The 26,893-nt window shown below is 34.2% G+C and overlaps 4 protein-coding genes across 12 annotated transcripts in view; 1 reads left to right on the top strand and 3 right to left on the bottom strand.

Moving 5' to 3' along the window:
- The window catches only part of Mitf (transcription factor Mitf), a 144,117-nt gene extending 140,438 nt beyond the window's left edge, over positions 1 to 3,679 (bottom strand). The window contains exons 1-3 of the mRNA XM_072901109.1: positions 3,570 to 3,679; positions 3,068 to 3,162; positions 2,820 to 2,918 (exon numbers count right to left, since the gene is read on the bottom strand). Of these exons, the coding sequence (XP_072757210.1) occupies positions 2,820 to 2,857 (38 nt within the window). The 5' untranslated portion in view covers positions 2,858 to 2,918; positions 3,068 to 3,162; positions 3,570 to 3,679. The remainder of the gene's footprint in view (positions 1 to 2,819; positions 2,919 to 3,067; positions 3,163 to 3,569) is intronic.
- Positions 3,680 to 3,773: 94 nt separating this feature from the next.
- Positions 3,774 to 5,882, top strand: Fibp (acidic fibroblast growth factor intracellular-binding protein). 4 transcript variants are annotated; one of them, XM_072900728.1, is made up of 7 exons: positions 3,774 to 4,130; positions 4,231 to 4,432; positions 4,532 to 4,759; positions 4,858 to 5,085; positions 5,191 to 5,445; positions 5,533 to 5,643; positions 5,752 to 5,882. In XM_072900728.1, exons 1-6 carry the CDS (start codon positions 4,046 to 4,048, stop codon positions 5,609 to 5,611), a joined length of 1,077 nt encoding a protein of 358 aa, XP_072756829.1. In that variant the 5' UTR covers positions 3,774 to 4,045; the 3' UTR covers positions 5,612 to 5,643; positions 5,752 to 5,882. The 4 variants fall into 4 exon arrangements, with proteins under 4 accessions (XP_072756829.1, XP_072756827.1, XP_072756828.1 ...); XM_072900726.1 differs by having other exon boundaries at positions 5,533 to 5,594; positions 5,752 to 5,879; XM_072900727.1 differs by having other exon boundaries at positions 5,725 to 5,860.
- On the bottom strand, positions 5,665 to 8,649 carry Pdhb (Pyruvate dehydrogenase E1 beta subunit). The gene is made up of 5 exons (XM_072900730.1): positions 8,438 to 8,649; positions 8,080 to 8,142; positions 7,622 to 7,828; positions 6,907 to 7,537; positions 5,665 to 6,665 (listed from the first exon to the last, which is right to left on the bottom strand). The coding sequence occupies exons 1-5, from the start codon at positions 8,444 to 8,446 to the stop codon at positions 6,514 to 6,516; spliced, it is 1,062 nt and encodes a 353-aa protein (XP_072756831.1). The 5' UTR covers positions 8,447 to 8,649; the 3' UTR covers positions 5,665 to 6,513.
- Positions 8,650 to 11,207: 2,558 nt separating this feature from the next.
- Cadps (calcium-dependent secretion activator 1) overlaps positions 11,208 to 26,893 on the bottom strand; it is a 39,544-nt gene continuing 23,858 nt past the window's right edge. For 5 of the 6 annotated variants that reach the window (XM_072901461.1, XM_072901457.1, XM_072901459.1 and 2 more), the window contains exons 2-15: positions 24,940 to 25,500; positions 24,423 to 24,590; positions 23,206 to 23,694; positions 22,641 to 23,047; positions 22,061 to 22,525; positions 20,869 to 21,228; positions 20,324 to 20,569; positions 19,625 to 19,925; positions 18,435 to 18,591; positions 17,837 to 18,288; positions 17,371 to 17,529; positions 17,077 to 17,193; positions 16,725 to 16,963; positions 11,208 to 16,449 (exon numbers count right to left, since the gene is read on the bottom strand). In XM_072901461.1, coding sequence (XP_072757562.1) covers positions 16,245 to 16,449; positions 16,725 to 16,963; positions 17,077 to 17,193; positions 17,371 to 17,529; positions 17,837 to 18,288; positions 18,435 to 18,591; positions 19,625 to 19,925; positions 20,324 to 20,569; positions 20,869 to 21,228; positions 22,061 to 22,525; positions 22,641 to 23,047; positions 23,206 to 23,694; positions 24,423 to 24,590; positions 24,940 to 25,365 — 4,191 coding nt within the window. In that variant the 5' untranslated portion in view covers positions 25,366 to 25,500 and the 3' untranslated portion in view covers positions 11,208 to 16,244. The remainder of the gene's footprint in view (positions 16,450 to 16,724; positions 16,964 to 17,076; positions 17,194 to 17,370; positions 17,530 to 17,836; positions 18,289 to 18,434; positions 18,592 to 19,624; positions 19,926 to 20,323; positions 20,570 to 20,868; positions 21,229 to 22,060; positions 22,526 to 22,640; positions 23,048 to 23,205; positions 23,695 to 24,422; positions 24,591 to 24,939; positions 25,501 to 26,893) is intronic. The other variant, XM_072901462.1, reaches the window with a different exon arrangement.

Consider the following 26,893-nt stretch of genomic DNA (forward strand, 5'->3'; position numbering starts at 1 on the left):
TACTTTCAGTATGTATACATATGTATACATATATACATATACATATAAAGTATAATCTTATTTTTAGAAAATTTACAAGAAATATTTTAGGATACAAATATATTTAATATATGTTAAATTAATCGAAATAGAAATACTAGCATTAAAATAGATTAAATGCAATGACTTGTTAATTTGCAATACATTTATAATTAATGAATAAAGATAATGATGACCAACTATTTGCTCAGAATTACGAGAGTTAGAACCACCGCACAAACTTTTTCCTTAACGCGTTACGTTACGTTAAGTACTGATTTAGAAACTTAAACCTGCACGTAATCTTAAACTTTAGTCAACGCACAAACAAAAACTTAACGTAGCAAAAACGTCACACGGTTTTTGTTTGTGCATTAACTGGAGTTTAAGTTTATGTATGAGAAGTTTGGGTTTACGGTCAGTATTTAACGTAACGTAACGTAACGTCTTACGGAAAAGCTTGCGGTGGTCCTTCAGAAGACAGAAATGATAATATTAAGAATAATATAATATTAAGAATCGACACGTGACGTTGCAGAAGGACCAATATTTTTACTATAGATTTAGCACGAAATCAATGCAAATGCCTTGTTTTCAATTTTTGTTAATGTGTGTATATATTTTTATAAAGAATATTATTTAATATTTACCTTACCTTTCTCATCAAATACACAATAAGATTTATAAACAAGTCTTGCGCAAATAGTAATTTAATTTTGAAAGTGCAAATATAATATTTGATAAAATAATATCAATATATATAGTAATACATGTATGTATATAATTTCTTCTTATACCATATATACATACATCAAACATGCTTTTATATTTTAGTATGCTTTTTCGTAAATAAAAATATGAATTATTTTATACAATCCTTTTTCATAAAATTTTTAAAATTTTAATATAAATTAATGTAGATAACACATTACGAGCGTGTAAAGAAAAAATTCTTTGTATAATTAGTAAAATAATTCGTGAAATTCCATATTTTATTTTTATTTGCAATTATTCATTATCAAATAAAACAATTGATGTAATTTTATTGTGTGACTAAATTAAATAATCATATAATTATATATATTAAAATAAAATTTATTTTCTAAATATAAACGTTTTCTCGTTAAAATTTTTTAATATTATTGTTGGCATTGTTTTAGAAAATATGTACGAGTTGTAATATTGTTATAATATAACAGCATTATTACAGAGTTGCAGAAAAACTTCAAAATTAATAGAACAGTGTTTCAAAGAAAAGTTAATAATATTTTAAATTACGAAATAATATTTTTTTTTGTTTTTCATCGAACGACGTTGTTTATTCTAGCCCGAAGAAGAAGAAAGAAAAGAAGAGAAAGTTTTACTTGGCATCACATTATATTTTTCATCTCATTATACATAGTTGACGAGAATCGTATTCATCATTCTGCTTTCGATCGATATACACTCGGTCAAGACGAATCCGGCGTCCAGCCAGGTTTTGTTACGGTACTACAATATTTATTCGCTCGTGTTGGCAATCGTAGCCGCTTAACGCGCGTTTCCCGCACGATAACGAGTTTAACGTTACGTGACGTCGCCTCGCCGCGAATTAATTGCGTCCGCGCGAGCGCGAGTGCGAGTGCAGTGGTAATTTCGATCGCTGTCGTTGCTACTGCACTTCGCCTGTCAATCAATCGCGCAGAATTGCGGACGGTGGACGGATTCACATATATGTGTGTGTGTGCGTGTGCATGCGCGCGCGCTACGCACCATCTGTATTATTTTGCTCCAAAGTCCGGCGATTACTTTAATTAAGCATTTACTGATTGCGGCGGAAAAATGAAAATAATGCACAATACCGCCAATAAAATACTGACATGCGACAGTATCACCACGTAACATCGTGTGACCTTTTTACTCGACAGCTGTATCTTAAAGTCGAGTATCGACTTTAATTCGTGGCTAACAATGCTGCAAGAAGATGCTCTTAAGAAGTGCAAGTTAATAAGAGCTACGTTGCGAAACGCATATGTATTCTGAATTTAAAGAAAGCACAGCACTTTTTATTTTCAAGTTTCTTGTAAAGTATTTTAATGATTAGAAGAGGAGTATTGTGTCATATAGTTATATTTGGAAATGTGAGATTTTCTAAAAATAGAAGTTTATATAATAAGCAATAAAAAACTTTTTGAAATAGCAAATTTAACACTGCACTCAAGTATGTGGATAATAATAATTAATTTCTAGATTAATTCTTAATCTTATTTTTATTTTAACTACTTTAATTAAAGGCATTTATTCAAATATTTAAATTTATTAAAACAGTATCCGATTAAAATCATCCAATTAAAATCTAAAATGTAATACTCTCATTTTAACGACAAATGAGAAAAAAATATTGTAGTACCGTAACACAATATAAAAATGATTATTAAGTTTAATTGACTCCTTTCTCTTAAATATATATTTTGCATATAATTGCTTTGAAATTAATTCAAAAGTTGAAAATTGACGTAAATTTTAATCAACAACGAAACTAACAAAACTATTTTAATTATTTTATTGATGACTGATTTTAATTATTTCAAAATTATATTAAAATTTAATTTTCTTGCCCGATTTTTTAAATAAGATATAATTTCTCTTAGCTAGAAGTTCTCTCTCTTTCTCTCTTTCTTTCTCTCCCCCCCCCCTCCTCTCTCTCCTTCTCTCTCTCTCCTTCTCTCTCTCTCTCTCTCTCTCTCTCTCTCTCTCTCTCTCTCTCTCTCTATTTAATAATTATTACAATAAATTTAAAAATATTATTTTACTGTACTCACCATAATTTCATGGAGGAAATTGTCTCCGCTAACACCATTACTCGAACCTCATGTTCTCATCTCACATCTCATTCCGCAAACTCCAATATTAACGGCAATCTATATACATCACAAAAAGATACTACATTATTAAATACTACATTATTCTCTCTCTCTCTCTCTCTCTCTCTCTCTCTCTCTCTCTCTCTCTCTCTCTCTATTTAATAATTATTACAATAAATTAAAAAATATTATTTTACTATATTCACCATAATTTCATAGAGGAAATCGTCTTCGCTACCTGGACGCTATATGTTCTCATCTCTCTCATCCTGCAAATTTGCACTCCAAAATTAACGGCAATCTATACATCATAAAAAGATACTATATTATTAAATAATCGGCACAAATGATATTTTCAGAAATATTCATCGAAAGAGAAAGTAGAGATTTTTATTTTATTCTAAATTTTTTGCCTATGTTATATATATATATATGTATAACGCACACCGTGTATAACCGCCTCTTCCTTATGTAGACAATTAATATGATAAATAATATACCAATTTACTAAAATAATACATATGATATGATGTTTGGTAGTGCAATCTAATCTAATAATAAAACATTTATATATGAAAAAGTTGGAGCTATATGTATTGCTCGTCGCATTCGCGGCCGGTTGAATTTGCCGAAAATGAGAATTGATATTTCAATCGCTCAGTTTATACTTCGAAATCCGGTCTCGCTCATTAATATCCATTTAATTACCTTTTGATATAATAAATCTTCATTATTTTCGCCTCATTGTCAGATTTCGACGTCGATTCGCATTGATTCGTACAGATTTAATTCGCAGATATGATTACACGTAGATTCGGAGAAGGTCGTTTCTATTTCTGTTACCAGTTTAAACGCGGCACTACACGAGTCAAACGATGAGCTACATGTGACGTCATGCGCACGACGTCATCACTACGTGAGTCAAACGTCAAACGACGTTCCCAACATGGCGGCTAACTGGCCAACATGGAGTTATATTTAACCTTTCAATATAGTACGTATGATCGATTTTATCGGATTTTAATGAGATTCCGTAACTTTTACACGTGGAAGCACGATAATGATTTTACATAAGGGAGTTTTTCTTGGATAGAACGTGTCTCAGGTCGATGTCATGACATTTGCGATGATCTCGCGTCTGTGATTAAACTCGTGTAGAATAACAGTGTAAATTTAATTTCAACATGTTGTCGGAGGTTGATGTGTTTATTAGCAATTACACTCTCGTTGATCCTGAAATCTATCAGCTTTGGGTCGATGGGCATTCTTGTGAGTGATAAAAATATAACCTTAATTTTTTTCTATTTATTTGCCTACACATAAATTGGATCTATTAATGATTAATCTATCATGTTGGATGTCTTTTTAGCAAGTGACGCAGTCAACATTCTTCATCAGCGAGGAATATGTCAACAGACTAATGCACCTCTTGAACTGGTTGCATCTGACATACTTGATCATTATCGCACCTATGCTTTACTTGAGAAATTACTTCACACTCCTACAAAGCTTGCCAGCGAACAGCTGGCCTTTCAGATAGAACCTCAAACTAGTCAAATGCTCATAGAAATGTAAGGCTCAAAGTATGAAATGTGAGCTGTGATTATATCTTTGATAAAATTGGATCTGTTATTTCTTGCAAGATACTAACAAAATGTCATTTATTTTAGGTATTACGAATTTGATGATGTTGTTATACGCGAATTATTGGGAAAGAAAATAACATCCAAAAGTAGAAAGGATATGGATGAAGTTGCAGAAAAGACAGGGATCACATTGAAGAGTTGTCGACGACAATATGATAATGTGAAAAGAGTGTTTAAAATTGTTGAAGATTTACCAGGTTCTCTTGCAACCAATATCAAACAGCATTTCTTACTTTCGGATGACCTTGCTAAGTACGTAATATTTTTTATAAAACCTATAGCGCAAATGAATAATTAAATTATAATATGCATGTCATAATATAATCAATTGTTCTTAATTATTATTTCAGACGATATGCTGCAGTAGTATTTCTAGCGTGTCTGCGATTTGAAATGAATAAAAGAAAACTACAATTTTTGACATTTCCTGATTTATACCACTGTGCTAACAGTATGATGACATCGTGGACATATCGTTGTGGTGGATCTGAATACTTTGACACTGATTTAGATAGAGAATTTCTACAAGAATTGTCAGAGTGCAGAGTTATTTTAGAAAATGATAAACATCATAAACAGTATGTTAAATCCTACAAAAATCGAGCAATTTATGAAGAGTTGATAATTTCATTTATCTAATATAAAAATTACAATAATAACAGCAAAACCTTGGTATTTTTCAGTCTGGTATGCCTTAAGCTTAAACCAATGCTTCTCGATAAATCTTATCAAGAGTTGGACATAAACTTTCGCTCGTATTCAAGAGCAATACTTGGAATTGGATGCAACTTGCACAGATCACGAGAGTTGAGATTTTTCTTTTTGGAATTAGTAGAGAGATGCATAGAACCTTGGCGACAAGTTAATTGGACACATTCTGATCTACGAAATTTTTTGGCTGTTTATACACAATGTGCTCTTGATATGGATGTACTTAGGTAAGAATTACAAAAAATTAATATAGCGATTCTCAGTGCCAACTTAAAATTATAAATTTTAAAAAGTATGATTTAATTTTTATCTAGAGAAGGAGAACTGAGAGATGCGTTTGAACGTTATATGACAGTAGTGACATGTTGCTTATTACGTATGTATCATACATAAATACCAACATAAAGATTATATATATTTAAAAGGTATGAATCATAAAAACAGAATTTCTAAATTGTACATTTAAATTTATTAATTTTCTGTAATAAATAATTAAACAAATGCAGCATTTTATGCTGCCTATTATTTTGCAGTTAGATATATATGGACAATAATGCATACAATTGCACTATCAACATTTTCTTATAAGTTATTGAGATTTTCAAATGTGTGATATGAAACTCTACAAAGTGAAAAAGACAGTTTATATATATATACGGCAGTAGATTAATATTGTGTGTGCATATTTTCGTTAAATAAAAGTAGTTTAATTTAGTTAAACATGTGACTCTCAATTAAATAAAATAGAATTTTTCAACTGATCCAATGCATCCTTACATAATTTAACATATAATTAAGTTAACATATATAATTCGATATTTTAATATAATATTGCTAACTACTGAAATATATATTTACATAGGATTGCAATTGATATCACATATTCTACCTCTTAATGTGACATGTACAAAGAATATGTATCTTAGATGTTAGTTTGAAGAGGTACATTCATTTGAACTTTATACTTTATAATAATAAATTTACAAATGTACTGTTTTCCTCGAAACGTACATTCTTGTAGGAGTTCCACAAATAAAACTTATAAGGAAATGTTTTTAAAATATTCTACCCAGGGAGGGGGGGCATTAATAGAGTATTATCTTCACAGAATGGAGACTTTTTTGTACTTATTTATCTCTTCTCTTAATTTATCCCTTTCTATATTTATTCTATTATTAATCAATAATTGGACGAAAAATAGGATATATCAGAGCTGAATCGAGGGAAAAGTATGATGCGTTAGGAAAATCGTAAAAATGTAATAATTTCACCTAAGTACTCGCATACTAATGTGATTACTGCGTGACTCCTAATACTTTGTTAACAGCGTTCACTATGTCTTTGATTTGTGGCAAGGCTGCGATCTCCAGTGATTTCGTGTATGGCATAGGCGTATCAACTCCCGTGATACGAATTACGGGTGCGTCGAGATGATAAAAAGCTTCACCTGGAAAAGAATAAAATTTACTAAGCAAATAACGAAAATAGAATCATCAAAAACACTGAATAAATTACACAATAAATCGACAAGAATTAATTTCTGGAGTCAAATATCTTCGAATTTATTTGTAAATGGTCAATTATTTGCGATGCTCTGTTTAGCTCTAATTTTAATTGTCATAATTATTCCATATAATTGATATTCTGAATACAAGTAAAATACTTTGCAATAATTGAATGAAACTTACTTTCGGCGATTCTTGCGCTAACTTCTGCGCCGATACCACATTGCGGCCAGCCTTGTTCGACAGTCAACAAGTGTTTCGTCTTCACCACAGATTGTATGATAGTGTCGATGTCCAACGGCCTAAGAGAACGAAGATTTATTACCTCAGCTTCAATTCCTTTCCCGGCAAGTTCATTGGCCGCTTCGAGGGCTTCCTCGACAGCCTTGGAATGTGCCACCAATGTCACATGGTTACCCACTCGCTCCACTTTAGCCTTGCCAATGGGCAGGACAAAGTCTTTAGATAAAGCTTCATCAGACATAGGGTATTGTACACCGTACAATATCTCATTCTCGAGAACTACTACTGGATCTGGGTCTCGGATAGCTGCCTTCAGCAGACCTTTAGCATCTTCGCTATTGTAAGGCGATACTACCTTCAAACCAGGGCAATGACTGTACCAAGCACCAAAACATTGTGAATGTTGTGCTCCAACACCCGCGGCGGCACCATTGGGACCACGAAATACTATTGGCACGTTGACTCTACCCGCAGACATATAAAACGTCTTAGCTGCAGAGTTGATAATGTGATCGATTGCTTGCATCGAGAAATTAAATGTCATAAATTCGCAGACTGGTCGTAAACCGGCCTAGAAAATATTACTTGTGCAATTATATAGAATATAATAATAAGAAAAAAAAAATACTATCATTGTAATAAGTTTTAAACGCACCATAGCAGCTCCAACAGCAATACCAGCAAAACCAGCCTCTGTAATTGGTGTGTCGATAACACGCTTGTCTCCATATTTCTTCCAAAGACCCCGAGAGACTTTGTACGCACCATCGTATAGAGCAACTTCTTCACCAAGAAGAAACACCTTCTCATCCTTCTCCATCTCCTCATCCAGGGCTGAGTTCAAAGCGTCTCGCACAGTCATCTAGGATATTTCACAAGAATTTCTATGAGAGGATACCACAACGAAATGACCTTTCATGTCCTTGAAATGTCAACTTTAATAAATGATCATAAATAAGAAAAATAATCGAATTGAGAAGGGCAAATGAAAACTATGGGAAACTGTCGATCAACGTGAAAGTATAGTGGAAACTGATACCATGTATCTTTACAATGTATTGAGAGAATAAAGATTCAAGATTCAAGGTTAGATTTAACAGTAGAGTAAATCACCTGCTGTGCTGCTGCCCATTTCGATGTGGAAAACGAGCGACGAACGACAGTTCTTACGACAGTCTGAAAACAAAACAAAAAAAAATCATAATTTATTTCGAAATTAAAGTTTTGCATTCTTTTCTTTTTATTTTTTTCTTTATCTAATTGTAAGTCGCACCAACACAGTGTTCCACTTGCACAAAGTATAGCTGTTAAATATTTTTTTTAATTCTTTATACTTATCTTTATATTTATTCATAACAAAACAAAGAGGCACTCAAAATAGAAAAAAATTGCAGAGAAAAACGTGGAAGAGAGCACAGATTGCTACAGCTGTTTCTTCGCGGAGCTTTACGGAATTTCGCAAGGCTCTTACCGTGAGCATGTTATAAACCGTTGAGGAGTGCGAATGCGATTTTTCGAAAGTTTTCTCGGGGACGATCCCTTTTCTTTGGAGAACGATTTGCGAGAATTCTCGTCCTGTATCAGAGCTGCACTAACGTAATCAAGGACGCGAACTGTTCAGCATTCGACATTCGACACTGTTATGAAACATGCGTGGCCCGTCCAAAACGGCGGTGCATTTGATTGGCGTTCAAAACTAAAAACCAACATTGATACGGGTTGCTGATAAATATTATAAAACTAATAACCGACCTCGTGCTAATTCTTATTATTATATATGCTAATGATTTTTTATCACGTAAATGTAAAACAATTGTGAAATATGCAAATAGAGTCGCGTGTGATTTAAATCAATATACTTAAATGTTTAAATTTTTATTTTATTGTTTTCTTGAAATAGGATTGACAAGTTTTCTGTGTATTGTTATTAATCGAGAAATAATGTTATCAATGCAGCATAAATTTCTGAATTACCGGTAGTGGTCATACATAGTTGGCAACGATGAGGTAATATTATTCGCAATTGGTACTTTTATTTGAATAACGTATCGTAAGAATAAATAATGCCGAATTGCTTCAAGGAAGAACGCTTCAAATATAATGTAAATTTACTAGTAATTATATTCAAAATAATTATAACAATTTTTTCTAGATTTTCTAGATTTTACTGTAGTAATGACAAGTATGTACATATAATAAGTCGGAAAATGTCAGTACAATCAATTTCTAACGAAAATAAAATAAAAATAAAATGTTCTCGTACAAAGGTTTGTTTTATAAAAAAATTAACCTTTAAGAATTAGAAGATTGATAATATATTTGTTTTTTTAAATTTGAATGACGTTTAACAATCTTATATGTGTTATCATTATTGAATTTATCTCGACAATGCTATTGAATATATGTGTACATTAATACCATAAATTTAAATTATTTTAGATTGTTTTATTAAACAGAATGTTTTATATTTTTGTATTTATGTATTAATATAGTTGCTGTCGAATTCGACGATATATAATACAAAATTTTGAAAGATTATTAGAGCTTAAAAAACGTATGTTATTAATTTTTTAAATTCCAAAATCAATTTTTTCAAAAACAAAGTCTTACGTGAAAAAATTTTATTCTTTATTTTTGACTTAGTTTTGCATGAAAAATCAACTTTTGATTGTACTATATGTTTCTCGATCCAGCTTGTATATATATTCTTCTTACATCAAACCCTCCAAAACGTTTCTTGAAACGATTTATAAAATATTATTTGCATGCAAAATATCTCAAAGGAATTATTATTCGAAATTACAAACATCGAATTTTAAACTTATGTTATCCACACTCGTCTTTATTTCCATATTTTTTTCCAAATATTATAAACAAATTACGTTTTCTGAAATATTTCGGAAAAAAGTTTTTTTAAAGGAGATATTAATTTTTATTTTACATTGATGCTCTTTACTTCAATAATAGTAATCTTATATCGAATTATTTAGGCCATTTCTGCAATAACGGGATGCTGAATGTTGATGGATGACACATGCACAATGAGATGTTTCGAGAAGAAAAGCGAAATGAAATTGGACGAGCACATAATGGACATCGCGACGAATACGAAGGTATGCACGCTACATGACATGTTACATTTTACAACGTATACTTTATTAATTGCAATTACACATGTATGCGTTTGCATTCTTGCCCCACATGCAAATTACTTACACAAATGCTCCACAAAAGGAAAAAAAAACGTTCCGACGTTTTCACATAGCCTCTCTCAGCATGGCGTAATATGTGTATATATATATATATACATATATAGATATATTTTTCATTTATTTATATATGTATATGCGTGAGAGTCCATAAGAAATACTTAATCGCTACAAAACATTCATAATCTATGTTGTCATGATCATGGTCGATGTCGCATTTAAGCACTGATCAATCGATTGTTTTTTTTCTTCTTGTTCATGCGATGTGTAATACTAATCTAGATCACAGTCGTTTCCGCTTTGCAGTCGAATAAAGAGATGCGATTAATGCTTCGATGAGTGAGAATGGATGAGAGAAAGGGAGAGAGAGTGAGAGATAGAGAGTGAGACAGGCGATGATTATCATTCATTCGTTACCCCGATTAGACAAGCGATTTTCTTTTTCTTTTTTTTTTTTTTCTTCTTTTTTTGCAGGCTCCGGCGAGTAATGACACGAAAATTTAAAGTTATGTCGGCGCGTCGCATATTTACAATGAAATTTAATCGTCTGAACCTATTTTTTCTTCTTTCCACTCTTTACGAGGAAGGATGGAATAAAAAGAGACTTCAGTCTTTGCTCGAATATTCGAAATGAAGAGAAAAGAGTAGAAAAATTAAATTTTGTATTTCTTTTCTCTCACTTTTTTCTTCATTCTAAAAATATTCCAACAAAAATTAAATCTATTCTACAATTCCATCTTTTCTTTACACAAGATTTTCCCTTCTCCATCATTTTTCTTTTACAATGACGATGTTACGATGAGAATGCGTATTGCGTGTGCATGATATATTATGTCATTATTTACAGAAAATACGCATATTTATATCGCGTATACTCTCCCTTCCGGACTTTATCGTGTTGGCGACAAACAATGAGAGCGAGTGATTTCTGTTCTCTTTTTTTTCCTCGTGATAAAACGCATGATTGGATGATATTGATAGAGTGCCGATTATTGGAGCCGATTATTGAGAAGGAAATAAAAAATATCAGGATATGTATTATCTTTTTTTTTTTTTTGTATCTTGTTCTGTTTTTTCGTCGGACTTTTTATTAACGAGAGAACAACAGTTGAATAGAAGTTAAATTGAGACTAGAACACTGGCTAGAGTAAAAAGACCATCTCTTCGATTCAAGTAAAGTCACAGTTTAAACGCAAAACAGGAAGAGGTAGATGGAAAAAGAAAGATAGAGAGAAAAAGAGGGAAAGAGAATGGGAGAAGAAGAGGAAACAGGTAGGACAAAGATAAAAACGAAAAGGTAAGATAGGCAGACAGACAAGGTAGAGAGAGCTGGCGACAGAAGTGTTCGTATCGAAGTTCGATCGTGAAGAATTACTATTGTCGGAGTAGTGAAATAGAGACGGAATAGATCGATAAATTGATAAATAGATAATAGAGATAATAGGTAGACAGATAAATAGAAAGAGTGAGATAAAAAGAGAGAGAGAAAGAGAGAGAGAGAGAGAGAGAGAGAGAGAGAGAGAGAGATCATTTCGTAACAGTTCTAATCTAATTAGTAGAGTATAGGAGAATTACCAATAGTAAGAATAACCACGATAATCATAATAATTCTAACGTCGTTAGCATTGATAAGTATAGTATAATAATTTAGATGTTTTTTTTCTTACTTTTGATAAAGTTTCAAATTCCCCACGTGTTTTGTTTTCTTTTCTTTTTCTTCCCCACTTTCGCATTCTTTGGGCAAACGAATCTCGCTCGCGCTTGACTTTCCGCTCTCGTAACGATCGCGATCGCGACGAAAATTATCATGTACAGTGTGTGTGTATAAGGCCGCGTTTACTTAGTCGGTATTGATATACATCATCGTGGCGATAAATTATACAATTGTATCACTGCACTTTGCTGGTCATTGCAATATCAGTAGACGAAATATTTAAGCAATTGCGAATTGCGGATAATGCGCTCATCAGGCTGAATGTTTCTTGTTCTCTTTTAAATTCTGTTTGTTTCTTCTCTGATTAAATACAAAATTTTCAGTATTTAATATCTTGGCAACATCGAGCTTAAAATTTTTGGTAAGACAAAATTTAGTTAAAATTAAAAATAAAAAAAATAATTTTTGTAACGCATTTATAAATTTGCGGCTTTAATTTATTAAACTTTTTAATTTTCAATGATTAAGAATGTTGAAGAACTGTTTTCAATTTAGATTTTTTCGTATTTGTGGCTATAAAGACACTTTAGAATTTTGAAAGCTTATGTAGACAATTATAAAAAAAAATGAAATTAAAAGAGTATATACAAATGAAGAAAAAATCCGAAAATAAAGGTATTTCTGCTAAATATCATTATGTATTCTACGCGATATTTGTTTCGATTTAAGAAAAAAAAAAATTTCAATTTAATTGAGCTTTAGCTTTAATCCTACGTATGTCACTGCTAGTTATGACGTGTCAAAAGTACCATAACATTTATGAAATTATGTTTTATATAGAACTTTTTGTTTTAGACGTCAAAAAAACATAATAATATATAACGCAATCAATAGATGTTCTATGTGTGTATGAAGTGTATAATATTTATCTCATCCTTTGTAGCAAATTAACATGCACTTGTTAATTTCTGGCGAGAAAGAGAAAGAAATAGAGAGAAATAGAAAGACAATTAGAGACAGAGAGAGAAACAAAGAAGTAGGAGAAAGATTGAGAGAAAAAAAAGGAACTCGCCTTTGGTCGCCCTATTCTATAAACGTGCAATGCATCAAAAAATATTCTGTCAAGTTCGGAAATCGACGATGAAAACTATAACATCGTCTCTAGAAATTTGCTTTTGTCGCGCGCATACTTAATATGTATGCGACGATACAGAAACTGCCGAGCCGTGCAGATTTTTTTTTTTATGCAATCTCTCTTGCTTTTTGCAGCTTGAGCGCATGATAGAACAATTTTTTTAATCCGTGAGATAATTTACACGCTCCGCTCTCATGCTTCGCTCTTTTTGTGTCATATAAAAAATTTACTCTTTCCCGTTTCGCCATCGCTAAAATATGTACAAACGAATGGTAAATCCCTCGCCTCGCGTTCGCGCGACTGCTTTACATTTGTGTGTGTATTTGTATGTGTATTTTATTTTCCTCTTTTATGTTAATTTTATACTGCCTTACTCATCGAAGTAGAATGAAAAATGTATTCGTCACTAACCGGGCAGTGAATAAAAAAAATTGATGAATAAGAAAGATGACATTATAAGTGAAATGGGTAATTTCTTATTTAGAATGAACTATATAGATCTCTAAAATTTGATTTGCCGAAAATATAAGTTTCATCCCAATTATGAGCTTAAATTTCAAACAAATTTTATATTTGTATCAACTTATGTTAGTTTTTTCTCGATTATCTTATTCTGGAGTTATTTTACATATACAATGATTCTTCGAACTTGAGGTAGACAGAGTGAGCTCAACAAAGAGCTCGATGGTTATGAAGGCGATTAGGATTTGTCTCGCGCATTTTTTAAAAAGCACAGAAACAAACAAATAAAAATTTATACACAAAATATCGCAAACGTAAAATAACTAAAATTCTTAAAGGGCGTACATTTTTCATTCTGCCTCGCTGTTATACTTTCGCGTTTGATGCACTTTCAAGAGTTTATATCAAGCTGAATAAATATCCATTAATATACGAACGTTATATCGTGAAGTGTTGAAAATATACATGCGCCTTGTGATCCAGGGATAAGGCTCTCTTGCATTGTAAACCTACATAACACTTGTCTTTTATAGGACGTTAGTTAGTGTCATAACGACAACAACGGCAAAAAAAGATAAAAAAATTAAAGAGAAAAGGTATATATTTCCTTCCCCTCATGCGCAAATTAGAGCAAAACCGAAAGCGATTCAGTGCCCAACCCACGCGCGATTTGTTTACATATATATTTCAATCCTTTCAAAAGCGACTCCCCCAGTAGCAAAAAATCTATAGTAGACTCGGTTGAGAGTTACTCCCAAAATTTTGAGACCACTAGAAAATTTCACAACATCGCGAGAGTTACTCTTAAGAATGAAATATTCTCAAACGAGCACACAGTTTAGTGCACATTGAAGAACTTTAATCTGGCGAAACATTAGTCTTCGTACGATTTTTAATTAAAGAATTCTCCCTTTAATCTTGTAATGTTAAAATTAATTTTAACATTCTTATAAACGGCGAATTTTTTGATTATCTCTCTCGATTCGACTTTCGCCAATAAAGTTTCTTCACTGTACATGTAGTTAATCGAGTTTCTTTCCTTGTCCATAAATAAATAATCAATTAATTTCTTTATATATGTAGTAATTCACGAACAATACTCTTATATTACCGGTATTGTGTGTGTATAGATTTGCATAATAAAGTAACACAGGTAAGAAATACAACATGCTATTACGTTCACTGCTTCTGATGGTTGTCGGCGACCATTCGATCGCGACTGATTAATAATAATAATTACAATATGTTTAATCTTCTTTGCATGTTTAGTAAATATAGTACCATTGGAAAAAAACTACGAAAAGTTACACCAGCAATGTATCACAAATTACGACCCGATTAATTTTTTATTATTAAGCTCTATGCTGAGATGCCTATTATTTATTGCCGTTTGAAGAAATTTATTAATCGAGTTTTATAATATGAATTATAAATCAAAAGCATCATTCATCATTTCGATCTGATATACTATGATATAATAACAATCAGTATTAATTCTTAGAATGCCTAGAAGGCTTCAGATTTTTTGAGATTTTAGATATATATGAATATACAATTAAACCTCAGCGAAAATTTACAAGATATTTTATCAATGAAATTTTTAAGGATTAATTTTAAGTATCAATTTTAATTTCTAAAAGATTTTTAACGAGGCTCAATGGCGAGAAAATTTTTAAGGCTGAAAATTCTTGCACTAAAAAAATTGATTCTAAATTCACCGCGAAAAAGATGAAATATTTTTCGACAAATCTTCATCTCCCATCCTGTGTATCTTATTTTATATCATAAAGTCATAAAGGAACATCTGTTCTGCTCGATTATCGGGCGAATGGTCGTCCAACAGATAACAGCGATCGTAACTAACAGTTGCAAAAGCATTATTGATAGCGAAATTAACTCGATAAGCGGTTTCGACAAGTCGCGTATTTTTTTCCTTCCCTTTTTTCCTTTTCTTTCGATATTTTTTCATATTTTGCCGCGTTTTCCTGTATTCCACATCCAAATAACGTTGCAATCGACCCGAGAATCTTTTCCAGTTTTACGCAAAATATGTGCCCTTGCTTTTATCCTTCGATAACTAAATCCTCAAAACCAACGCGGTACACAGGAAAAATTTCGTATATTCTGTGTTCTGACAATTCAGCTAATATGTTAGTCTGACATATGCAGACCACGACAAAATGTATGAATATCTCATAATTACACGTTGCATATGTGTGCATGTGTATGTTTATATACATATACTTTTGTTTGTAATATGATTAGATATATCTACGCGTTTATACTCTCGCCTGTATATCGTGCGTGTTCTCGCACACAATCAGCCTTTCCGAATGTATTTCGACTATGTTTTCGCTATTACCTGAGATCAAACATAATCGGCCAATTAAAACGAGTTTACAACGAGCTCGCATAATTCTTAGTACGCGCGTTACGACGTCTAATATGTATTATTAATGGAAATTGGAAAAAAACTATGTCTAAGTAAACGAAAATATACTAGTAATTAGTTTTTCAATCATGATTAATTAATTAGTAATTTTTTTAGCATTAGTTTCGGACGAACGATTAAAAGTCTCGAAGAAAACCCACAATAAAATTGAAACGATTTTACGAGACGATAAAAGCCAATTGATCCGATCGATTGCATCGTTTTAATCATTCGTTTATATGGACAAAACTCTAGATCATCGTACTGTCTATAAGATACTGGCTACGCCTTTAGAAATCTTGCCCCGTTCACATTCTCTTATTTAGACGAAGGAACGTACTAGTCAAATGTAAGATTTTTTTACTGGCAGAGTGCTAGAAACAATAACTAGAACCAATTGCTGGCTGAGCCGAATTTTGTAGAAAGACCGCCGATGCCCTTGCCAAACATACTACCGACTTTGCCAACAACGTTTGAGGTGACGTTACTCAGATTGGCTACATAATTCGCGTCTTCCGTTATCGTCTCAACGATCGTCACTTTTGTCTTAGGTCTCTCAACCTCGTCGTCATTGCCATTCTCCGAAAGCCCTCTGTAAAAAGAGAACAAAATTAATTAATAATTTTTCTCTCATTTTCAACTCAAAATTTTCTAAGTTCGGATAAATGTAATCGAGTAAATTCTCAATAATAATTTTTATACGAAAAGATACAGATTTACATACGCAACAATATGCTGTATAAGAAAAAAATCTTATTTCGAGAAATATTATATTTTTATATATATTTTTCCTTACAAGTTTGTGTGTGACTACATATAATATATTTCTTATAATTTTATATTGTTAAAGAGATTAAAAAAGCTTACTCTTCATTCTGAGCGCTCATGGTTAAGGCACAAGTTGCTTCTTCCGTCTTCATCCTTTTGTCTATAGTCTGATATGTCTTCGTATTGAGTTTCTCCTCCATAACACCCTGGAGCTCAAAGTCCGAATAGATCTTTTTCACGATGTGAGCTAGGCAGGTACACTGATACAAATGCAGGCTATGATCGAGCCTCTCGGACAACCAGTTACATAACATTTGTATCTGCGTTGTATACCATTGCTACAAATTAAAGTAATTTAGCAATATCACATTTCGAACGTATTAATTATGTGTCAAGTTTTTTTTAGACAAATTACAATTATAATTAAAGTTTTTTTTTTATCGACTCTTACCTCGAAGAAAGTCAAAATCCACAATTCGTCGAGGACTTTGCTGCGGATCTGATCCATACAATTTCTCATAAAGTTTACATAAGCTTGTCCCATTTCCTTCCCGCTTCCTGATACCTTCTAAAAATAAATTGTTAGATATTAAAGTGTTAAAAAAGTTCCGATAATTTTTCAAGTTTATATTGTCACTTTAGGCTTTCTGATAAATAATCTATCATCGATAAGTATAAAATACTACCAATATCATTAAGAATAATAGATAATCTACATTATTGTATATAGAGTAGAGAAAAATACCGTAAGGCTGAGAATGGAGCCGATTAGCGAACCCTCGTCGTAACGAGATAGCTTCGAGAGCGTCGCTTCTAGTACTGTTATTAGCTTGTTAATCATTCCTTGATTCATTCCTGCTGATGTCTTTTCAATCATATCATCGATCTTGGAATGATATTGATGCTAAACACAAACATTAATCATATGATAGCAATGTGGAATATATATTGAGCTGAGTAATTAATTTCAACACGTTTCTGTTGCCGTATTTAACGTAAAGAGTTAATTTTAATATTTACCATTTTTTACACATAAATAAATAAATATACATATTAGTATAAAAATATAATATTTTTACAAATTATAATATATTACAGTATATTGCAATATATTACTAATTATAAATTCTGTCGCAAGTGTTGTACTGAAACTGTGGAATATTATATTGCATTGGATTGATTTTCTCAAACATCAACGATCGTGAACTTACCACATCAACACCATCAACAGTACAAAGTTTAAAACTCTGATTCTTGGCGTCCAAAATAACATTCACCATAGCGCACATTTCCGACGGTATGATGTAATCGGTCGAGATGAAGGTCACGCCTTTCTTCAGCCACTGTTGGAAGGCCGCGTCGGTCCTCTGTATGCACGATTCTACCATGTCGCAAGCCATCAGCTTGAGCCTCTGTTCGAGATGTTGCCTGAACTCCTGATCGGGCCAATGCAGCCCGCCGATGAACGACTGCAACGCGTCCAGTTTCCAGAAAAGATCCTCCGAAGTAGCGCAACCGTTCCCTTTTATCTCCCATCGTTCCTTCTCGAAACCTTTATGGATCGACTGAGCGATCGACGTCTCCATCAAATCAACGTAACGCACTACTAATGGCGCAAATGTATCGCGTAAATGCTGGTGGAACCTCCCGTTCTTCAAATTGTCTGCGTGCAAATTAAATTTTTCCATCATTTAGTATCTTTTGTAATTATTTATTAAAAATACTTAAAACAATGGGATTTCTAATATATATAAAAAAATAATAAAATATTAAAAAATCCAGGAAATCTATGAAAGTCTATAAACTTACCGTCAGTCCTGAGATAGTCGTTCATTATCTGGAACAGCGGGAAACTGTCCCATGTGTCGGGCGGTTGCTCCGCGAGGACTTTATCCATGTCGACGGCAAATAGCGACCAGAAGATCTCGGCGTGCTCCACCATAAGATCGCTAAACCAGGCGAACGCCTGCGGTACAGTGTAGTAGGAGCGGATCGTGAAAATATTGGACTTCGCACATATACGGTGGGCATGTTTCCTCTAGCTCGGGATGATGGGGACGCCACCCTGAGCACGGGGCCCTCGAGTACCCAGAAGACACTACTTCTACTTCATGATGTGCGTGAAAACGATCATAAAACTCGTGACGCTAAGCGACAAGCGTTTGCTGCAGCTCTAAGTTTCGTGATTATTAATTCGACCCAGACATCGAGGATATCACGATTGAATATCGATGAGATTTACTTCGTTTGCGAAAGATATCTGATGAGAAGTGAAAACAAAACCAAATTCAAACTAAACGTAGCAACGTATAGAGTATTAAGATAGATGCATCAGTAAATAATTTGATTTCTTCGCTAAAAGTATTATTTTTCTAACACATTCTTAATAAAATGAGAATTAATTAAAATTACAAAACTAAAAATTGCAATAATTGATTAATTTAACTCATTTCATTATTTATATTTATTTAATTACATTATTAATTTATTTATTATATTTAAAAAAATAATAATTAAAAAGACTGATTTTATTCTCTTTTTTAAAAATATTATTATATTATTTTATACGCGCAAAAAAATAAACTTGGACCAGATATTATCTAATGCATCTACCTTACATTGTTTTGTGATATGTTTGTGATGTATATACATATGGTGTATGTGATAAATTAAAAAACGTAACAATATAAAAAAAAGAAAAAGAAGATTTTGCTTTTCTATTCTCTTTCGCAAAAAAGTGAATATCTCTCGATTACAAAAGGATATTTACGACATCTGCGATTCAGTGGTTACTCTAAGCGAAAGCAACTTTCGCGATGATATCAGAAGCTCTCTATGTGATTATCTACGCGATCTGGACGAAAAGAAATGGACGGAGGCGCGCTTTTGTCTTCTGAGGAGGTTGCGAACCCTTACCAAGTCCGTGTATCAAGGCATGCTGACCCTCTCTCTCGAGAACCCCGAGAATCGACACTCAGTTCTAAAAACCCAACTAATACCTCCGAATAATGTTCTTCGTTTTGCTGCAACAGATCCACGCATAGCTCGGCGAGGTGTATGAGGTCCTCCAGCTTCTTGCTGGGAGGCACGCACACCTCGCCGCTCAAATCATCTTCGATCTTCGCTTCAGCGGACAATTTCGTGTAATTTACCAGCGCTGCCGTTTCCAGACAATTTTTTATCAGTGCTTTCACTTCTTCTTGCGGCACAGGCGTCACGCTATCTTTCATCAGAACACGTTCCAACAGAGATAAGGTCGCTTTCAACGCGCCTTCCGGACGCCCGAATGGAAAACTGTACCTATTGTCAAGAAAAGTATACAATTCGTGAATTTGAAAAAAAATTATTTTTAAAGGATTATTTATTAATCAATAATTTAAAAAATTTTATTGTAACCGCTCTATTATTACAGTATGTACAAATTAATTTCTTTCCTCAATTAAATCTATGCAAATTATTATAAAAATTTAAAAATTGTAGAGAAAAAAAGTTTTGGAAAAAAAATAATTTAGTTGAAAAATTAATTTTTTTTATATTATATATAAATTATATATACACATATATATTATATATGTATTATATAAATCATATTTTATATATATATATAGAAATACCTTAGAACTAAATAATAGGAGATGGAAATAATTATTTCCTGCGTCAATCTCATATAATGTGGAAGTAATATTATAATTACTTGCCTAAAGTTAGTGATCTGCTTTTCAAGAATCTGTCTGAGTCGTTCTTTGATGTCCTGAAACTTATCTTTCTCTTCATGAGTAATCGAGCCTACGCCATCGGCCGACGTTGTGTTACCATAGACATGAGTGGCACAAAAGGCAAAGCTAAAGTGCATCAATGTTGGATCTATCATAATCCCACGATCAATTCTGTCCAACAGATCGTTAAGATAGCAGAGATGCCGAAAGCACCCACGTACGCCGTATCTATTATCAGAAAACAGGCTCTCAAATCAAGATATTAGTTAAAGAAGAAACTCATGAAAAAGAACTAATTTTATATATTTCAATTCATGTGTGTGTGTGTGTGTGTGTGTGTCTGTGTGTATGGTATGTATGTTGTAATTTTCTCAATGTTTCTCATTTTTTAATTCATAAATTGTAGTGTGTTTAATTAAAATTGCACACAATGACACATAAACAACGTCTCTACATAAACAACGTCTATAAATGTCTACAAATACTGCAAATGGTCGGATTAATTCGGTAAATACGAGCTTCATTACCTGGCGCAATATTCGTCCAAGACAAAAACTTGACCAGGTGAAAACCAGCCAAGCGAACAGTAGGGATCGAGCAATCTCCAATCCAAGACCAAGCTTTGCAGATACTTGAATAGAGTGTGATGGTCGAACTTGCAAGGATCGGCACTGATGTAGTCTTCCATGCCGTGCTTCTTCGCACGATCGGCATCACCCTGGATCTTGCTGATGGTGGAGTTTTTGTCTGCCACAGAGACTGGCGGGGTGGGTTTGTGCGACTGACCGGTCGCCCGGTACATCGCCATCACCCACAAGTGACATTCGTTTTCATCATCCGAAGCGTATACTATATTGTCGCCTTCGCGCACAGCGTTGAAAAAATACCTGTTGGATATACGCAACTCGTAATTGCGAATTATGCGAATGTGCGACCGGGACCTGGCGCACGATCTTTGCCAGCTAGCTGCGAAATATCTTGCTCGATCATATTAGAAAATATCGATACAGAAAAATTAAGCGCTTAATGAACTTTAATTAATAAAGCTACTAATAATAATAGAGCTCTATATATTTGCTTTTATCTATATTTTTTTTTTTATTACGAAATCAGTTTAAAATCATATTTAATCAATTTCAAAAACTGCTGAGTTGCAAAAAATTTATATCACATCTTACTACAATAAAATCAATTCAATTATATTTCTACCATTAATAATAAAAATTATTTTAATAACATATATTAATTAACATATCTCTGCTAACGAAAATTTGCATTTCGCAATCTCACAACTTCTACATGAAAAAAATTAAGCTCTTAATAAGCTATATATAATAAAGCTCTATTGTAATTTTCTAGTGTTTACTACAAGTGAACATAAAATTGTATTTTGTAAAGTGTTATTGATTTAATATTACGAAAAATGTTTGATATATGTGTGGCTTCATAAAAAAAATCGAAAGAATTTAATTAAATTTCTACCATTAATAATATAAAAATATCTCAATAAAAATTTAATAACGTGAAGAATTATAATTAACGTGAACAATTATAATTAAGAATTATAATTAAGAATTATAATTGTTCACATTAATTATAATTCTTTGATAAAAAATAATTGCAATTCGCAATTTAACGATTTTGCGCGACTACGGGCATGCTACTACGGCGGGGTTTAGGTATTTCTCGCTCTCTCTCTTTGGAAGGAGGAAAATTTACCTTCCGCCCTCTAAATCCATGCCGACCATGAGATTAGCAGAAACGGCCTCGATATAGTCCACTGTATAGCCATCGAGCTGCATCATTTCCGACGGCTCGCTTTTTTTTTCTTTGTACGAGCACATCGCAAATGTGTACTGCGAGACCTGGACCAACACAAAGTACCGCTTCTTCCACTTTTTCCATACGGACTTGCCCATCGCGTACAAATAGCCGCAGTGCTTCATGTTGAGCGGCTTGTCCATGCGACAGGCGATCTTCATCCTCAAATCCTGATCGGCGCAGTTCTTGGGCACGGTCATACGATGCCATTCGGGCACCTTGCAAGACAACGGAGTGGGTCGCAGAATCACCTTGCCCAGCTCCTTATCCTCGAGCGCCAGCATCGCCGGATTTTCCGTGTATAGTCTGACCTTGACTACTGGTAGCGGGTGCATCGTAGTGAAGTCACCCTGAGTGTCCCACCTATAAATAGCACCCGTGGACGAGAATGATGCGATCGGTCCTGACCCCCCCCCGGTCGGTTATTGCAATCGGAGTCTCGATCTTCGCGATCAACTCTCTCTTTTTCTTTACTCACATAGGCTTAGAGGCCTCAGCCTGATCGGTCTGTAGCTTCTCGCCGCCCTCCACCTCCATGGTGCAATAAACTATTCTATTGGGTGCTAGGCTTTTGAGGCCCTTGACCTCCATTACGACTACTTCCAGCTGGAAGGTCAGGCCGACGTCCATTTTCGTCAGCTGGGGATCGGAATCGGCGGAGTCGCCCTCCAGTTTAGCGAGGGAGCCCTGACCGCGGCAGCGGGAGCGCTCACCACGATGGTTGTAGCGCTTCAGCTTCTGCAGCCCGTATTTGCTGTCTATCGAACCCTTGGAGACCGGTAACGACTCCAAATTAGCCATTAGCAGATTGATAGACGACTTGAGCTCCTCGATGTAGAGCGACTCCATCTCTTTCAGAAGGAACCTGGGCATGAGCTTGCGATTCTAGGGATAGAGAAGGAACGGTCGGTGTTGAGGAACGAGCAGAAGCGATCGGTGGACGATAAGAACCGAGAGAAATAACATATCCATGTCCAAATAAAACAGCATTAAAGTAAAATAAAAGCGAAAATGAAAAGAAGAAGAAGCGACCGTCACGATACCTTCTCCATCTCGTTGACCCTCTGTACACGACCGTCCAGCTCCCTCCTGATGGCAGCAGCCTGTTCGTCGGCTGAGTCCAACAGGAGGGCGTTAGACAAAATCTGGTGTTCGAATTTCTTGATGCCGAGAATATACTGAAACATGTCGTACAGCTGCTCCTTCGATAGTATCAGCTCCGAGTTCAAAGACTGCTGTTGCATCCTGGAAGGCCGTTTGTCTTCGTCACCGGTACCTTTCAAAATGCAATCGAATTTGGCCAACCAGGACGTAAGCACAGTCTCTTTGCTCAATCCGTCGATTTCCGGGAGGCTCCGAACACGCTTCTCAATGTTCTTTTTAAACACCTCGCGGAAGTCGAGCTGGGAGCATGCGCCGCTCTGCACCATTTGCAGCACTCGATCCGACTTGAGGAACACGTCGTAGTAATTCTGTATAGCATTGTGGAATGCCTCGTCGGCCATGATCTGCGTCTCACCCTTCAAAAAACTCTGTAATTCACACAGACGCAGTTTAAACCATACATCTTGTATAATGTCATTTTCTTTGAGATTGTAAAACTTTTGTTGAGCTGCAATATCGATTTAATTCTAAATCACATAGATTCTCTGATTGATATTTGATGCTATTCGATAACAGGCTTATATTTGCTGATTAGATTAAACATAATCATTTTTACATGAACATAATTATATTTTTATATATGTGAGAAATATTTAAATGTTGAAATATATAAATCTGATTTTTTGAGTAAAGATAAATTGAGGAGAAAAAATTAACATACATCTCACGCAGCACGATGTAAGATATGAGACACGATTGCATTTTGTCGTATAAAGGAGACAATCTATATTTACAACGGCCAATAATTTAATGCGATCGTACAGCTTCGATATATCTAAGAGCACGAAGGTGAAGGTTATACGATAGATAGACCTATAAGACTCTACATAAGGCTTCGATAAACGACCACGAAAGGTTTCTTTTACTCTAAAATATTAAATTCGTAATCCAAATATCTATTAAGTAAAAAAAAAATATTATTGTTTAGTAAAACATAAAGAGATGATCGACAATAATATTGTACAGGTTTAATATCTTCTTAGCAGATTTTTATACACACAACACTTTATTCAATATTTTTATATTATTTTTTATTATTTAGCAAAAAAAGTTAATTAATTTCTTTCTTCGACAAAAAGTTTATTTATCTGCTTACCTGAAAACGAGCACATATGGGCTCAAAGTGTTGCTTCTGCACTTTTAATTGCCTTCGCGTCATGTCCATCGGTTGCTTGGCATTGAACGGATAAGCGATGCATCTACATATGAAGACATAAAGCTGTATCCGCTGTTTCCTTTCCTCTTCTTCCCTTTCCTGCTTATCCTGAAGAAAATGAAAAAATTTATATCAACAGAGCAATGCTACGCGTATTGTGAAAAAATTATCATCCAATTTCCCCGCTCGAAAGAAATCGGTCCAAGCAAAACATTCCCTATAATTTCAATCATTGGAAATAATTGCAGTTTAATAATTGTTATTGTTATTTTCAATGTTTCTCTTTTATCTTAATAAAATTTCTCATTTACTTCCTGTATGTATTTTACATATGTATATTTATAAATATATTTCTTTAGCATCAGAACAAAAATTGTGCAAGAAAAAAAAGAGTGACTTTTTTGAAACGGAAGAAACGGAAATGGAAAGAAATGTTTGCATGCATTTGCGCACGTACTTGCAGCTCCGCTTCCGTTTTCTCGCTGGCGACCGAAGGAGACGGACTAGTGGGCCTCTGGGCGTAATTGACTGCATCTTGAGTCGCGCTCATCGATGGCGACAGAGAGTTTCTGGCGCTGGCGAGATTAGGCACGTCCAAGCCGGCCGCAGCGGTGTCTTGCGGCCCCGCGGCGGCGCGACTTCCGGATCCATGGGCGCCCGCAGTGCTGGGTGGACCCACGTGGTTCGGGCCGCCGGGCGAGGCGGTGAGGCCGGAAGCGAGCGAGCCGACGCTACCGGAACCTGGACCGCTGCCGATGCTGCTAGGATGTCGACGGGAGCCGTGAGAACTGCCGCTGCCGGCACGACCGCCACCACCGCCACCGCCATGATGAGTACTCTGATCCTCCTCGCTCTCCTCCTCGGACGAGCTTGGGTCTATCATCGTCTAAGAAGGAACGCTTTAAGGGGGTGCACGCGCGGTCCTCGAACCCCCCTTCACAGGAGGTCCAGCCGCTTCACGTGGTCACGGAGCCGTCGTGCTCTGCTTTCGGGAGTGTTGATTACGCGCTCTTTTAAACTAACAAAAAGAGAAACAGTATTTATTTTTTTTTATAAATAAAAATAAATATAATTATGATAAAGATGATAATATTATAAGATAATAAATATGATAATGATAAAGAGAAATATGATATTAATTAGATAATTGTGCGTAAAGATGAGCAAAAGATATAAATTGCAGGAACAGTTGCAATTACATTAGTAGTTAATAAATCATTAATGGTCTCAAGTATTCCAACAATAAGAAAAAAAACTTTAAATCATCGTGTCGTGCCTTTTTTTCTCCGTTTTATATATTTTCTATTTTATTTAACAAAATTATATAATTGAAAAAAGAATCTGAATTTTTCAAAGTCGCACGATATACATTTTATCATAGTTTCTAATAATATATAGTTTTGATCAAGAATGGGGAAATTTTTAACATTTCTTATATTTAACTCAATATACCTAATCAAAGTGGAACTGAATATAATAAAAATGGACTACATTTTAACCAATTATGATAACATAGATATCGCCCCAATAAAACTGATTTACTTCAATTGCTAATTACATTAAACTGCAACTTAAAATTCAGCTGAAAATTAATGCATTTTATATTAGAAAGTAAAATTGTTATAATTCTCTTTCTCTTATACAAAACCGGATTATTTCGTTAAACGCACAGCGAGTTTAATTATTAAATTAAGAATTTCTAATTAAGTTTAAGGCAAATTAGGGTCACCGTTAAACTAACCGTCGCGATTATAACGTTACGTCTAACATAAGCAGAGAAGTTGCGTGTTAGACACAGCGGCGGGTATCTGCACGCAATTTCCATTCGATTTTTCGCACAAAGGTGCAATTCGACGCTAGTTGCTGCTCGCGTAATTGCAGACCGTTGTACGTAAAAGCGAAGAAAATTGTTTATCCTAATCCCGTTGCTTCATCACGCGAGAAATAGCAATTTGCAATCCGTCAGCTTTTGGGATCGCGGGAGCTTTCACTGCTCCCAAATGCTCCAAAAGCCTTAGAGACGAAAGCCTTTGTGAAGGGCCTTAATTTTATTCGCCAATTAAGGTACTGAACCAAGAACTTGATGAATAAATTTTTCACCATCGAAGCGCGTTCATAGCTGACTTGGCAAAAATGACAGCGGAAAAATCAGTCACGCATTCACGCAAGAACAGAGACTTAATTCTTGACGCAACCCGTTGAAGAAAGAGGCAGCTGAATTTATCGACTTATGGGGGATACTCGAGGGATACTGTAAGAGTGACTTTGGAATGATTCTATCTTAATTATAATTGATCGTTGAAAAGTCTTCTCTCGCCTCTCTTAAAATGCTATCGGATTACTTCAGGCAGACTTGAATCGACTTTTTTACGAGAATTTATAACGGTCGGTGCATGTAAAAACTAAAGGTT

This window comes from Anoplolepis gracilipes, chromosome 10, assembly GCF_047496725.1.
Source record: "Anoplolepis gracilipes chromosome 10, ASM4749672v1, whole genome shotgun sequence".
Taxonomy (NCBI): domain Eukaryota; kingdom Metazoa; phylum Arthropoda; class Insecta; order Hymenoptera; family Formicidae; genus Anoplolepis; species Anoplolepis gracilipes.

Coding starts and splice junctions, on each gene's coding strand:
- Fibp (XM_072900726.1), top strand. CDS start 4,046: ATGTTGTCGGAGGTTGATGTGTTTATTAGCAATTACACTCTCGTTGAT. Junction 4,131..4,230: donor TTGGGTCGATGGGCATTCTT/GTGAGTGATAAA, acceptor ATGTCTTTTTAG/CAAGTGACGCAGTCAACATT. Junction 5,595..5,751: donor AGTGACATGTTGCTTATTAC/GTATGTATCATA, acceptor ATTATTTTGCAG/TTAGATATATATGGACAATA.
- Pdhb (XM_072900730.1), bottom strand. Junction 7,829..8,079: donor AATGGGCAGCAGCACAGCAG/GTGATTTACTCT, acceptor GAAATATCCTAG/ATGACTGTGCGAGACGCTTT. Junction 6,666..6,906: donor TAGCGCAAGAATCGCCGAAA/GTAAGTTTCATT, acceptor ATTCTTTTCCAG/GTGAAGCTTTTTATCATCTC.